A 14610-nucleotide genomic window follows, 5' to 3' on the forward strand; every position below is an offset into this window, starting at 1 on the left:
GAGCCCGCGAGTGTTCTGATTCCCGAGAAGATGGTGTGTCAAGTACCTGCAGTGATCCAGATTCGGGACTTGCAGTCGTCTACTATTTGAAGCTGTATTAATATCTTTATTTTAAAAAAAATGTTGTTAAGCCTTCTTAAGCTTATGTTGTTACAAATATCAATCAAGAGGCAAGAAAGAGAACGGGAAGAAGACTCTAATTATCAATATGTACTTACTGTTTAATCAGACACTACGGGTCGAGGTCAACTCGAGGTGGCTTGGGGAAAGCCAAATACGCTTTGAGAATAGATAGGAGGCATCACAATCTCTCATGTGATGTCCATCTAAATTTTGAGCTTAATTGAACCTAATCCGTATCACAGAAGCGATGAAAATCATACTAAGTTTTATACCTGCTTACAACCTGTTTCTTTATGTCATAATACCGCTGAACATGGATCTATGTGACAGTCACTTAATTAGTATGATTCCTGTTCGGATCTTTTCTAAAACATGCAGGTTCTCGTCAAGACTGAAATTTGATCCCGTTTATTTAATTACTAAAATTTTCATTGCATATTTTGTTTTATGGTTTAAAACTTGGTTACTTGGTTCTTTGATCGTAAAGTTTAAACCTTTAACGGAGAATTTTAATAGACAGTTGCATTTTGATCAAATTATAAGGGCCTGTTTTGTAAATAAAATAGGCGAAGTTACTGGTAAAGTATAAGGGCGAAGTCGTTCAGGGGCGAAGTTAAGGGTAAGCGAAGCCTGAGTATTTTCAAACCTATATAAGGGGTCAACTTGGTCAAACTCTTTAAAAACTTTCAAACCCCAGCGAACTTATAACCAAACAACCAACCTCGGCGAACTTGATCCTTGAATCGAACTCTTTTTTATCAATTTCTTGTCCGTGTTAAAGGTGGGTAGGATCGGTTTAATCTGTATTTCATATTAATGGTGTTAATTAGAAGCCTATTTGGTCCGATTCGTAACTTAGTTCATGCAACCCTTTAAACACCCGATAAACTTCATGTTTCTAATGTGTTCGTAACCCATTTAATCTTCTAGGTCTTGATATTACTATCTTCTCATGTGTTCTTCTCAGAAACACCAAACAAAACCTTGATCGGATAATAATTTACGCCGTCTCAGATTCAGGCGAAGTTAGGTTTAGGCGAAGTTGTTCTCAACTTCGCCCTAGGCACAACTTCGCCTGCTCATTTTTAAATTAATTATTTAGTCTGGTTGTTCTCAGGCGAAGTTAGGGTTAGGCGAAGTTATACTCAACTTCGCCTAAGGTTTAACTTCGCCTGCTGCTTAATATTATTTAAAAGTTCTAAGTTGTTATCAGGCGAAGTTAAGGTTAAGGCGAAGTTGTACTCAACTTTGCCATATGGATAACTTCGCCTGCACATAAGATGTTATCATAACTTCGCTCATGGTAACAGGCGAAGTTATGATCTGCTTTGTCGATATTCTAACTTAGATCGTTTGTTGTGCAGATATGGCTGATGTAGCAGGAGCTGGTGGTGCTGGTGGTGACGAAGGTGGTGACAACAACCGACAGTTCTTTCCGGGTCACAACATGTATATCACTTTGGATCCGGATGCTAGTGGTGTCGACGATTATCGCGAGATCATCTCCTTCCTCGTTCGCTCACGCATTTTTCACGCCATCACTACAACTCTCCCCGTCTCTCTACCGAATATTAAAGATTTCTGGCGAACGGTAGAATATGACTGTAGAGTTGATCCTCCGGTTATGCGCGCTACAGTAAACAATCAGGTTGTACAATTCTCGGCAAATCAAATAAGGGCCGCTTTGCAATTCGGGTCTGAAACTACAGATGATCCAACAGATTTTCCGGCTACATTCAGAGATTGTGCGTTTCTACGCTGGGCTATTCGGGTCCATTGGGTGACACTCAAAGACGAAAGGGATTCTTACTGGATCAGTGGCGTTTTCTGATGCACGTGATGATTGTGTGCATGTCAGGTCGTAAAGTTGGTACTGACGGTATGGGAGCAACGATGCAATCTGCTATGACAGCCCTGACTTACAACAAGCCCTACAACTTCAGTCAAATGGTGTTTTATGAAATCGATCGTCAGAGACGCGCGATCGCTCGTGAAAGATTTTTAATGTACCCGAGATTTTTACAGATGATTTTAAATCATGTAGCCCCTAGCTACCTCAACGACGTCCCATCCGTTATGTTGAGAGTGTAAGCAAGAGGATCTTTGCGCAATGTAGGTCGTCAAGCGCTCGTAGCAAACCAGAGCTTCGTCGGCGACACACTCCATTGTTTGGTTATTTGGTGAACCCTGCTTATATTGCTCCTCTTGGAGATGAATTTCGAGACCCGGCACCGCAACAGGCTGATGTTCATCAACCACCACCTATGGTACAACAAGCATTGCCTGTTGATCCTGTTGCAGCTCCGGAGGAACAGGTAGATCTTGAAGCTGCTTTTGGTGGCCAAGGGTTCTTTGATATGGAGCAAATTGATCCAGCTGCAGAGGTTCAAGCCCTAGTAGCTGAGGCTTCTGGTGTGAATGTTTCGATGGTAGCTACGTCTGTAGCAGATTCTGAGAGAACTGATTCTGACTCCTCCACTGATGATATCGCTGAAGCACAACAGATTCTGGTCAGACAAGAAAGAATACATGGCAAGAGAAAGAGAGACTCGGATGACAGTGAATCTGACTATGAGGAGGAGTTAGACAAGTTGATACGAAGATCGAGGAAGGTCAGAGCTGGTGAGGGTTCGGGAGCTGGTGAAAGCTCAAGGGTGGTTCGTTTCTCTCCACCCTCGTTATCTGGTATGTCTATAGTTCCTACTTCGATGACTGTAACAGTACCGATCACCTCCAGTGTTCCCGTGGTGACAACATCATCATCATTTGGTATTCCACCAACCACGTTTCAGTTTTCGGCTCCAGAGATAGTTTCCTTGCCACCTCCTACTGTTACTCCATCGGAGGTTGTTGCAAGATTTGTCGAGTCAACGTTGGTTGCTACTGCGGGGTTATCTGTCACTATACCACCCGCGGTTACTATTCAGCCTGCTTCTGATACTCCAGCCAGTTTGGGAATACCTCCACCTTATGCTCAAGACGTTTCTCACATGCGTTTTGATTTTGATGCTACCTTGTCTGATTCTGAAAGGATAGCGGCTCTTGAAAGGGTGGTTGCTGAACAATCAAGAATCAATCTAATCCAGACTCAAGCCATCCAGCGCCTTGTAGCAGAAAATCAGATCCAATCGTCCCTCCTTGTTGAGCACGGTAAACTTTTTGATGCTCTAAAACAGTTCTTAGCATCTCAGGGGGAGACGAGCTGCAAGGGCGACGAGTTGAGAACAAAGAAGAGTCATGATAGAGACGATGATCCCAATGCATCGGAAGGTGCAGGTGGTGAGTTGCCAAGAACTGAACAAACTCTTGGGACTTCCACATCTCAGGGGGAGTCAACTGGTATGGCAGGTGGATCAGGTGGTGAAGATGTCGTGGTTGTGGATGATGAGGAAATGTTGGGTGATGATGATGTGGGTGATGAAGATGTGTTAACTATTGAGGAGATTGAAAAGATAGGAGAACAGATTGTGATTGATAGTGAGATTGAAGAGGGAGAGATTGTGGATGACAGTGTAGAACATGATATTCCAGACGTTGATAAGGTAAATGTAAGTCAAGATATGGATGTGTCAGATGAGTCTGAGTGGGAAGAGCAGCTGAGATGGAAAGAAGGCTACGCTCAGTGGTTTGTAAAGACAAAGAAGCCAGCGGTTCCAACCATGTTCAAAAAGAGTTACAATATCAAAGGGTATGCTGAGTCGAAGAAGGGTATTATTTTCTGGCTGTATGATGAGCAGTTGAAGTTATTTGTGATTAAACGTTTTGATGGGATTCAGTATTTTAAGAGGACGTTGAGATCTCTCAATACCTTGCCTAAGTGTGAGGTGAAGGATTTAGCTAGATTGAGATTGATTAACAGAAGTGATGACAATATGGCCAGAATAATTGGGAAGATTGTGTGGAAAGAAAGTGTGAAAGAAAAGAAGTTTGAATTGTTAAAGCCGCAGAAAGGGAAGTTAGTTGAAGATAAGGAAAGAGGAATGCGAGCTGATGGCAAACCTTGGATGGTGATGAAATATAAGCCAGTTCGGTGTTTGAAAGAAGTGCCGATGAAGACGATGCCCAAGGATGTCTTAAAGAATCTCAAGTGGTGTTACGTTGATAGTCAAACGGCTGAAGCATTTATGGAAGATGAGGACGAACAGGAGATTCTAAGAGTGTATGATCCCATGCACTTGGTAAATATGTCTCAAGCTGATTTGCAGGTACTAAACGATAAGAAGATATTCTACATTCCTGCGTGGAAAGATGAAGCTAAGAAGTACCAGAGGGTGGTCTCTGTCTGTGTAAGACAGGGCGTTCATGCTTGAAGACCGGTGACACGAGATTTTGGGATTACGAGACACGAGAATGAAGATAGAGATATGAAGCTACTGCCAAGGGGGAGTCTGTTGGTGCATAATGTCAGTAGTTCAGTATCTAGTGTTTCGTATGTGTCTGTAATCGTGTTAGATTGTTTGTTTTGGTTTAGAATATTGTTTTACATAAATTCGCCTGGGATGTAGGCGAACTTGGTGGCAAGCGAAGTTATGACAACTTTGCCTAGTCTGTTAGGCGAAGTTGTCGAGGATTATATATCCTAACTTCGGCTTTGTTTTTGTTAAGTTTTTTCAGAACGTGTAAGTGATAATTGAGATCACGTGTTGAAGGGTTGCAATACAAACGTGTTTATTAGTATTGTAACGTGTGTTTGTGTATCGTCTCAACGTATTAGATATCTTACGCTCGTATCGTATTACGTGGGGATTCCGCACCCTCGTGTTACGAGATATTCCTGTGTAGATCCGGCTGGGAACCTACAGTGACCGAAGAACAAACTAGTAAATAAACTCTAAGGAAGAGTAATTAATATCTTGAATTGGTCTAGTGTTATTATTAAAAGTATTTGTTCTATTGTTTTTTATTTTGACCCAAAGAAAAGGCTTGCTTTATTAAAGGCTTGCTTTATTAAGAAACATAGTTTAAGTAATTTATTAAAGTGTCATTTTCGTCTTTATATTTTGGCAAATAATGCGAATTTAGTCAAAAAGTTTATTTTTTGCATATGGATCATCCACGTTTCTCAGTTACTGGCAATTACATCCAAATTACCAACCCCGTTAAATTTAATTGTTAAGTCAGAGGTATACATGTCTTTTCACTCTTATTTTATTGTAATAATTATTCCAGTGAACTGCGGTCCTTGTCCCTGTAGTTGTTCCAAATATTCTGCGGGTTTAGTCCAGTGGTTTCAAATTTGCAATTTTCTTCCTATGGTTTAATTTACTTGCAATTAAACCCGAATTCATTAATCTCGTTAAGTATGGTCATTAAACCCATCATGGTTTGATTATATGTTCTAATAAATTGGTTATTATGTACGTGCGGGAGAAAGGTTGTCAGGAAATGCGTGGAAGAATGCACAGTGGTAGCATATGTAAGGCCATGAGTTTTAATACGTCTTAAAAGGCTTAAATTACTAAGGCCGAGGGTATGTTAAAAAGAATTAAAATCAATTAACAATTAAAAATGACGGTTTTATCTTTGAGTTAATGATGGAAATTAACAGAGTTAACAATGTGGACGTAGTTGGCAATAAGTGAGAAACTTTGATGGTCTAGTTACACAAAAAAAAAAAAAAAAATTGGAGGAAATTCGTATAATTGACCAAACATCAAGGACAATTTTGGTATTTTACTCAATAAAAGATTAAAATTCAAAGTATTTAACTTGTAAAATTTAAAACTTCTTTTATCTAAAATCAAAATATAATATTCACTAAAATTCCTAAACGGGTTAACAGGTCAATCAGCTTTTTAACATGTCGGGTTCGGGTTGACCCGTTTAAGTAAACGGGTCGTGTCAGTTGACTCAAAGCCTATATTTTTTTGTGTTGAGCCCCTATGAAAACCGAGTATATCTTGATATATGAAATTAGCGAGCACTCCATTTAAACAATTTGTTAGCCGTTTAAAAAAATAAATAATTAAAAAATCAATTAATTAATATGGTTGAGCTTAATACCCGACCCGACCCGACCCGTTTACCCACACACCGGACCTATATAATACCATTAGGGCAAATCAAAACCAAACCACCAGCATACTCTAGAACACACACAATCTCACTGTGTTTGGATCTCAGCAACAACATACTCTAGAACACACACAGTCTCACCAAAACCAGTCAAAACCTGAACCGAAGCCAATCGTAACTTGGCCAAGAAATCGGTTTCAACCCGAACCAAAACCGATCATAAAGTGGTTCTAACTTTTGTTGACTAAACCCAACCGGTTCAAACCCAAACCGGTTTGTGCAACTCTACTTGAACCTAATAAACGACCCGACCCGACCCGTTTACACACACCCGACCTATATAAACTAGTTAATTTTAACTAAACTGACCTAAAACGCGAACCGAAACCGATCGTAACCCGAATCGAAACCAATCATAAACCTCTTTTAACTTTTGTTAACCATACCCGAGCCGGTTTCAACCTAAACCGATTTTTGAATTTTAAACTGGTTTGTGCATAACCCGACCCGTTTACACACCGGACCTATATAATAACATTAGGGCTAATCTAAACAAAACCACCAGCATACTCAAGAAACACCACACACACACACACACACACACACACACAGTCTCACTGTGTTTGGATCTCAGCAACAATGGCGTTAGCGTTCGACGAGTACGGACGTCCGTTCATAATACTACGAGAACAGGAAAGCAAGAGCAGGTTACGCGGACTAGACGCTCAGAAGGCTAATATTGCCGCCGGTGTGGCCGTCTCTCGGATCCTCCGTACGTCACTCGGACCCAAAGGCATGGATAAGATGCTTCAGAGTCCCGACGGAGATATTACTATCAGTATGTATTCGATTTTAATTATACGATGTCGTTTTGGTTTATTATTATTATTATTATTATTAGTTAGGGTTTTGATCTGGTTTTATATGTTAGGTTTTAGGTGTTAGGTTTTGGATCGAATAATATGCTCGAAATGAGCCGAGCCGAGCTCATTTCGAGCTCTATTTTCAAAGCACAAGCTCGGCTCGTTTATATAACTTTTTTCTATTATAATTTAATGTATAAAATAATATATATTATTTAGTTGTTTTTATTTGTTTTTTCATAAATATAAATGACAGACTCGTGTAGGCTCACAAGCTGGCTCGAGCTCGATAAGTGAAGCCCGGGCTCGTTTATTAACCGAGCTTACTTTTAAGGCTTGAGCTCGGGCTTGATTAAGATCGGTTTGTGCGAGCTTTTTAGCGAGCCGATCTTGTGTAGCGCGCAAGCAGCTTGGCTCGTTTGAACCCCTACTTATAGAGCCTGAGCCCGAGTTTAACATATCAAGTTTGAGCCGGCTCATGAGTCTAAACGAGCTTTTTATATAGTTTATGAAATGTATATTTGTATAAATAGTTATAGTTTTATATAAAATTATGATTAAAACAATTAATAGTATGTGTATTATGTATGCTATATATAAAATGTATAATTGTGGATATATAAAGTTTATAAACAAAAAGATTAGATAATAAACGAGCCAGCGTTGTGGTGTCTCGGATTCTCTGTACGTGTTTGTGTTGTTCACTCTATATGTATTTAAACGATGTCGCTTAATGTTACTGTTAGCTAGGGCTTATTGTGAACGGCGTGTTTCGTGTTGGTTCATATAACTTTAGCCGAACACAAAGACAAGGATATAATCGAACAAATTTTTTAGCATCAGTATACATTTCTAACTCGTTATCTGTTTTTTGTTTTATGTGTTTGAACAGTGTCGTTTTGATTAGTTATTAGTTAGGGCTTGATTTGGTTTTTGATGTTAAGCTTTCATGTGGAATTGTTTATATTGTTGGAAACTGTAAGCTGAGACTGTCTTAACGGTATTTGTTAGTAATCAATGGCTTATATTTGTTTAACAGTAGCAGAGTTGATATATCAAATGTGATACTCTAAAAGTTTTGAATTTCATGTGTATTTAACCTTTTGAAAGTAAAGTAGTGATTACTGAGAGACTGAAGAATGGTTTTGTAAGTTTTTAAGCAGAAATTGTACTGATTTATGTAGGTTGTAAACGAGCTGAGCCCAAGCTTGGCTTGTTTTGACTTACTAGAGCTTGAGCTTGGTTTGTTATAATCTTTTTTTGTAAGCTTGAGCTGGGTGCGTGAGGGCTTGGCTTGTTTATTGTTTATCAATTAGTTTTTATACGTTTTTTAGTTATTTATAAATATTTTGAAAAATATTTGTGAAGGAGTCTAAGCTTGGCTCGAGCTTGGCTGTGCAGTGTGAAACTAATATCCAAAAGAAGTAAATCTGAAAAATACACAAGGCTAGGGCCCAGGATCGATAACTAAACGAGCTTTATTTGAGGCTTGACCTGTTTCAAGTTTTATAATGGCCTGATCTCAAGTATCTTGCGAGCATCTCAGCTTGTTTGCACCCATAGATTTATGGAGTCTTGTATGCTAGTGTTTTATTTCAATTTTCTAAAGGCCTGTATGTGTAGAAGATGTTCTTGGTTAGATGTGGTTGAATTGTAGGATTATGACATTAAAAGACCAAAGAATCATGTGTATCAGAAGGTTCTTTTAATTGGCTTATGATTTCTGCTTAATAAAAGTTGGATTTAATGTTTGTTTTTCTCACAATTTACTTCATTTTCAGCAAATGATGGTGCAACAATTTTGGAGCAAATGGATGTTGACAACCAAATTGGAAAACTCATGGTTGAACTGTCACGTAGTCAAGATTATGAAATTGGTGATGGAACAACTGGAGTAGTTGTTGCAGCTGGTGCACTTTTAGAACAAGCAGAGAAGCTTTTGGAACGTGGAATTCATCCCATTCGAGTTGCCGAGGGATTTGAAATTGCTTCAAAGATTGCTTTTGATCATTTGGAAAAGATATCCCATAAATTTGATTTCAGTGCTACAAGTATTGAGCCGTTGGTTCAAACTTGCATGACCACCTTATCCTCTAAAATGTGAGTTCTTGTAATTTTGTATTTCGTGAAACAATCATTATTCAAGAAAAGGCGAACTGCATGAAATAGAAACGTATTTTATGTTTTTACCAGATTTTAACAAGTTTAAAGTAATCCCATTTTTATCAACCAAGTTACATTTTATCACTGGTTGTAGCGACGAGTGACATGTTCAACTGGTAAAAGGTCAATTTTTTACCCTTTTTTCAAAATTGGTGATGATATCTTGTTTGTCATTTTAGTGTTTATCTAGTAATGTATATGTCACATGGCTTTTGATGTGTTTTATAATAATTATTTTAAGTATAATGTGAAAAAAGCCTCTGTTCGTTTTTTTCACATAAGCACAAACATGTGAAAATTGTTATGACAAGGTTGATTGCTAAAATATGTACTTTATCGTAAGCTGGTTTCTATTTAAGCCTAGTTTTAACGTTGGTTGCAAAGGGTATACTTGTATTTTTTAAGAGCAAATTAAAGAGTGAATTGTTAACCTGTTTATTCACATTATTGAAAACAAACAACTTATTTTACCCTAAAATAATTATATAAACACTTCCCTTCACCCAAACACTCAATAGTGCTTGTCTGCTTATAACACATGCAATACAACTTTTTTAAATGAGCAATCTTTAATAGCAAGTTGCAGTTAGTTTTCCTTTTTTTGATAGTTTTTAATTGAGCTCTGCCTTTCAGTGTGAATCGATGCAAGCGTAGCTTGGCTGAGATTGCTGTAAAAGCCGTCTTGGCGGTTGCTGATTTAGAGAGAAAAGATGTGAACCTAGATTTGATCAAAGTGGAGGGAAAGGTTGGTGGGAAATTGGAGGATACAGAACTTATTTATGGAATTGTTGTTGATAAAGATATGAGTCATCCACAAATGCCAAAGCATATTGAAGATGCAAAAATTGCTATTTTGACCTGTCCGTTTGAGCCACCAAAGCCCAAGACCAAGCATAAGGTTGACATCGATACGGTTGAAAAGTTTCAAACTTTGAGGAAGCAAGAACAGAAGTACTTTGATGACATGGTTCAGAAATGCAAGGTAAGTTGATATTTATATCATGTAAAGAGTTTACACCTGTTTACTTATGAATGGGTTGATCCTGGTTATGTTTTTTTTTTTTGGTGTGGGGGGGGGGTATGTAACATTGGATACGTTCCTAGAACGAAGCTGCTCTACACGAGTCAATTTAAAAGATTTGTTACAAAGTTAACTATCAATAGGGTAGAGTAGAACAAGTTTAAAGTGGCTTAAGGTTCATATTTAATGTGTAAAGCTTCCTAAATCATTTTTAAAAAGATAAAAGCGTTGTTCAATTGTGTATTGATAAAAGATGTAAAATAGGAAATGGGTTAAATGGGTCAAAATTGGCCCAAGTTTTATTTTTAATGCATAAAACTTTCTAAACATTTTTTTTGTCAAAAAGTTAGATTATTGTTGAAATAGTATAGTGTGTAATCATCACATTATCAATGTACTATTTTTGAACCAGACGTTTATTGCCTGTACTTGGTTGTTTGAACTTCATGCTCTAATAACTTGACGTTGATCTGTTCAGGATGCAGGGGCCACACTGGTAATTTGCCAATGGGGCTTTGATGATGAAGCAAATCACTTACTGATGAACAGAAATTTGCCAGCTGTCAGATGGGTTGGTGGTGTTGAACTGGAGCTAATAGCCATAGCTACTGGTTTGTACCTTCTAATAACTATTTATAAGCAACTTTTGTTTTTAATACGCACTGTTTATATAGTTTTTAAACATCTTTTTTTTTAATCTTGTGCAGGTGGTAGAATTGTTCCTAGGTTCCAGGAACTAACACCTGAAAAACTAGGAAAGGTAAATCTTATTTCATATTTTTCTCATGCTTGTTTATAGGAAGATACTTTGTACACATACACACAACCATAATTGACGTGCTCGCAACAAGTATCTTCGACATTTTTACCATCACATCTTCAAGAGACTAGAAAACACAAGTGTTCTATAATGATAGTAAATTGGTAAAAAATTATAATTGTTGTGTGCACATGAAAATTTAGATCAATTGCAAGGAGTTAGTGAGTTACGTCATGAGATTTAAAGAAGTCCTTCACAAAAACAATTTTGTAGATAGACACTCATGGCAATGTTGTAATTATTTGTGTGTGACAGGCCGGTTTGGTTAGAGAAAAGGCATTTGGTACCACAAAAGATCGAATGCTTTATATTGAGCACTGCGCAAACTCAAAGGCTGTAACCATTTTTATCCGTGGAGGTAAGTTATAGATTTATGTTTTATTAATAACATTGATTCGATTGTTTTTTATCACATTATTTTATGTACTTCAATTTATTTGTTGTGAGAATACAGGTAACAAGATGATGATAGAGGAGACAAAACGCAGCATGCACGATGCATTATGTGTCGCTAGAAATCTCATTCGTAACAACTCGATTGCATACGGTGGCGGGGCTGCAGAAATCTCGTGCTCAATTGCAGTTGAAGCTGCTGCTGATAAATATCCAGGTGTTGAACAGGTACAGAACCATAATCTACATTTTGTGGGGCCCGTTGTGTAACTGTTTACTGAATATGTTATTTTTTTCGACAGTATGCCATCAGGGCTTTTGCTGATGCGTTGGATTCCGTACCCATGGCTCTTGCAGAGAATAGCGGTTTGCAACCGATTGAAACATTATCTGCAGTAAAAGCACAGCAAATTAAGGTATTTGTGTTGTAGAGGGGCAAAATTTGGAAATTATAATATTTATTAACCGTTGGCGTTTAGTGTGTTTTAAAATATATTTTTGTTTGAATATGTGTAGGAGAACAATCATTGCTGTGGTATTGACTGCAACGATACTGGCACGAATGATATGCGTGAGCAAAATGTATTTGAAACCTTAATCGGAAAGCAACAACAGATCTTGCTTGCCACACAGGTCGTGAAGATGATCTTGAAGATCGATGATGTCATCTCTCCATCAGAATACTGATATCATGGGTTTTACCAACTTTCAAGTTTTGATTAAACGTACAACATTGCAACCAGTTGCGTTGCGCTGTCGGTTTGGTGTTTTTGTTAATTTTTATTTCTTTCATGTTCACGCACTTTCAGATCGTATTGTTAGACATGTTTGTTCTATTATCAGCTTTAAACGATCAACTGTGTCCTTTATCGTGTTTTCTTTTTATGCATGATTGTTAATGCTCTAGATGATATAGATAGCTCGAGTCTTTTTAAATGTTCTATTGATAACCGAGTTTTGAGATAGATCATGATGAAGAAACAGATGCCGAAATGCAAAGAAAAACAATACTAACTCTTGAAAATGACGCACTAAACTAGATGTAATCCTTTATATGTCAGTCGTGTCTAACACTTGTAGCTACGACACAAGAAATCCTATTTCGAGAATGTTGCACAACTCGCATAGCTGACAAAAAGTGATCACCGTCATTGATAGAAAAGCATAACTCGAGAATAGCTGCAAAAAAGTGATCACCGTCATTGATAGAAAAGCATAAATTTTCACTCGATGTATGCGTTAAATGGTTTACAAATTACTAATTACAGTTTGAACTACACACCACAAATGTCAAACCGTACATGAAGGGAAAAAGATTGTGGGCTGATCGCATATTCCTGATAATAAAAGAGTAAAAGTATACAGGCAAGTGGTGCCTCAAGTAGGACATGACCACATACATGGGCGGACTCAAGTGTAGTGGGCGGGGTCGACCGTCCTATTTAAAAAAAAAAATTATTACTATATATGCGTTAAAATCCCGACCAATCTCATGGAATTATGTCACCCCCAAGAAAAAAATTCATGAGTCCGCCATTAAGTCTGTACACACTATAAATATATAACACACAAGGAAAAATAATAAGTATAGAGAACATGCCAAAAGACACTTCATATAAGCAAGAAACTTTAGAGAATTAACTTTTTACCAAATAAACCATAATTCACAAATGCAACTGAAATATTTACTCAATTAAAAAGTAAAAAGTAAAAACAACTGAAACACATCAAATTCTACCCCACCTAACATTCTTCACAAATCCTCCAATTTTTTTGGCTATGTACACAAAAGTAAAAGAAAAGAAAAGAACACAAATAACTTCATTTCATCATCATATTCATCAACTTCAAAGATACTAGTGATCATCATTCACCATAGTATTATTATTCTGCAAACCGATATCAAGTTCAACCCGCTCCGGCGCACCCCTCTCGGTTTGGTTATCAGCAAGTTTCACTCCAAGTTGACCTTTGTCACCCGACCCAAACATCTTTACACAACTTCTGTCAAGATGATGCATGTTTTGTATGTTTGGCTTAGCGTTAATTGGTTTTGGGTCACATATTCATTCAAGTCATTTATTGGTTTATTTTAGGATATTTACCTCACAATTATATAATGTTTTTTTGCAACATTTGCTTAGGTTACGGGTACATCAAATAACTAAGGTGTAGGTGAGCTCAAGGATTGGCATATCCTCAATGGAAACCTAAGCAGGTTCCTGCTGTTGTACCGAATCTGGATGCAAGCGGGCTCATCTTTCTTGGTAAATAGTATTTCAAAATTTCCAGATTTTGAGAACGTTGTAGCTGCAACTGCAAGTAATGGAGGAAATGGATCGAGTGGGCAACTCAATGAAAGTGATAGCGAAGACCTGATCTAGCTAGCATGTTAGTTAAGACTTAATCTTTATGGTTTATTACTTGTTTTATTTACTAGCATTTTAATGTTTGGAAATACTAAACCAGGTTTGTTACTTTGTTATGTCTAGCGTTTCAAAGTTATGATATTATTGATTTAGTATTACAATGTTGTGATATAGACAGTTAAATGAAGATATATGGAGACTATTTTTAGTCCTAAAAATAAATAAATTAAGACAATGCAAATACATATTAAGGACTGAATAAGATTTTATTGGAAACTATTTTCTAGTCTATAAAATAATCAAGTTAGATTTAAATATACTATCAAAGACTGATTTATAGTTACTGAAGGAGTGTATTAGAGATTGATTTTCAGAATCTGATTAATCTTATTGGAGACTTGTAAATTTTGTTATTAGAGATTGAATTTTAGTTTATATAAAAAGATATTCGAGACTAAAATGGCAATGCATTTGAGATTAATTTTCAGTCACTAAAAAAACATATTAAGGACTAAAATGACATGTTATTAGAGAACAATTTTTAGTTACTAAAACACTTTATTAGAGATTGAAATTTGTGATAATAGAGACTAAACACTGGTCTCTAATACACCTTTTTAGGGACTGATCTGGTACAGGGTTATGAATATAATAAAACGCATTAGAGACAAATAGACATGACTTAGAAGACTGATTTTTAGTCCTTAAATAAATGCAATCGGGACTGAAATATCATAATACTAGGGACTGATTTTTACTCACAGAAGATACCTATTGGAGACTGAAATGACGTGGTACCATTGATCAGTTTAAGGACTAAATTTATGTGTATTGGACACTGAA

The 14610-nt window shown here is 37.1% G+C and overlaps 1 protein-coding gene across 1 annotated transcript; it reads left to right on the top strand.

Annotated features, from left to right (window-relative positions):
• The first annotated feature begins 6739 nt into the window (after positions 1–6739).
• Positions 6740–12234, top strand: LOC143566532 (T-complex protein 1 subunit epsilon-like). Its single transcript, XM_077053208.1, has 9 exons — positions 6740–6976; positions 8783–9101; positions 9798–10146; positions 10664–10796; positions 10893–10945; positions 11261–11363; positions 11460–11626; positions 11701–11814; positions 11915–12234. Exons 1-9 carry the CDS (start codon positions 6778–6780, stop codon positions 12083–12085), a joined length of 1608 nt encoding a protein of 535 aa, XP_076909323.1. The 5' UTR covers positions 6740–6777; the 3' UTR covers positions 12086–12234.
• The last annotated feature ends 2376 nt before the right edge of the window (positions 12235–14610 follow it).

The sequence above is a fragment of the Bidens hawaiensis genome, unplaced genomic scaffold, assembly GCF_021521415.1.
Source record: "Bidens hawaiensis isolate Kalapana, Puna unplaced genomic scaffold, B.hawaiensis_p1.1 tig00022900_1, whole genome shotgun sequence".
NCBI lineage: Eukaryota > Viridiplantae > Streptophyta > Magnoliopsida > Asterales > Asteraceae > Bidens > Bidens hawaiensis.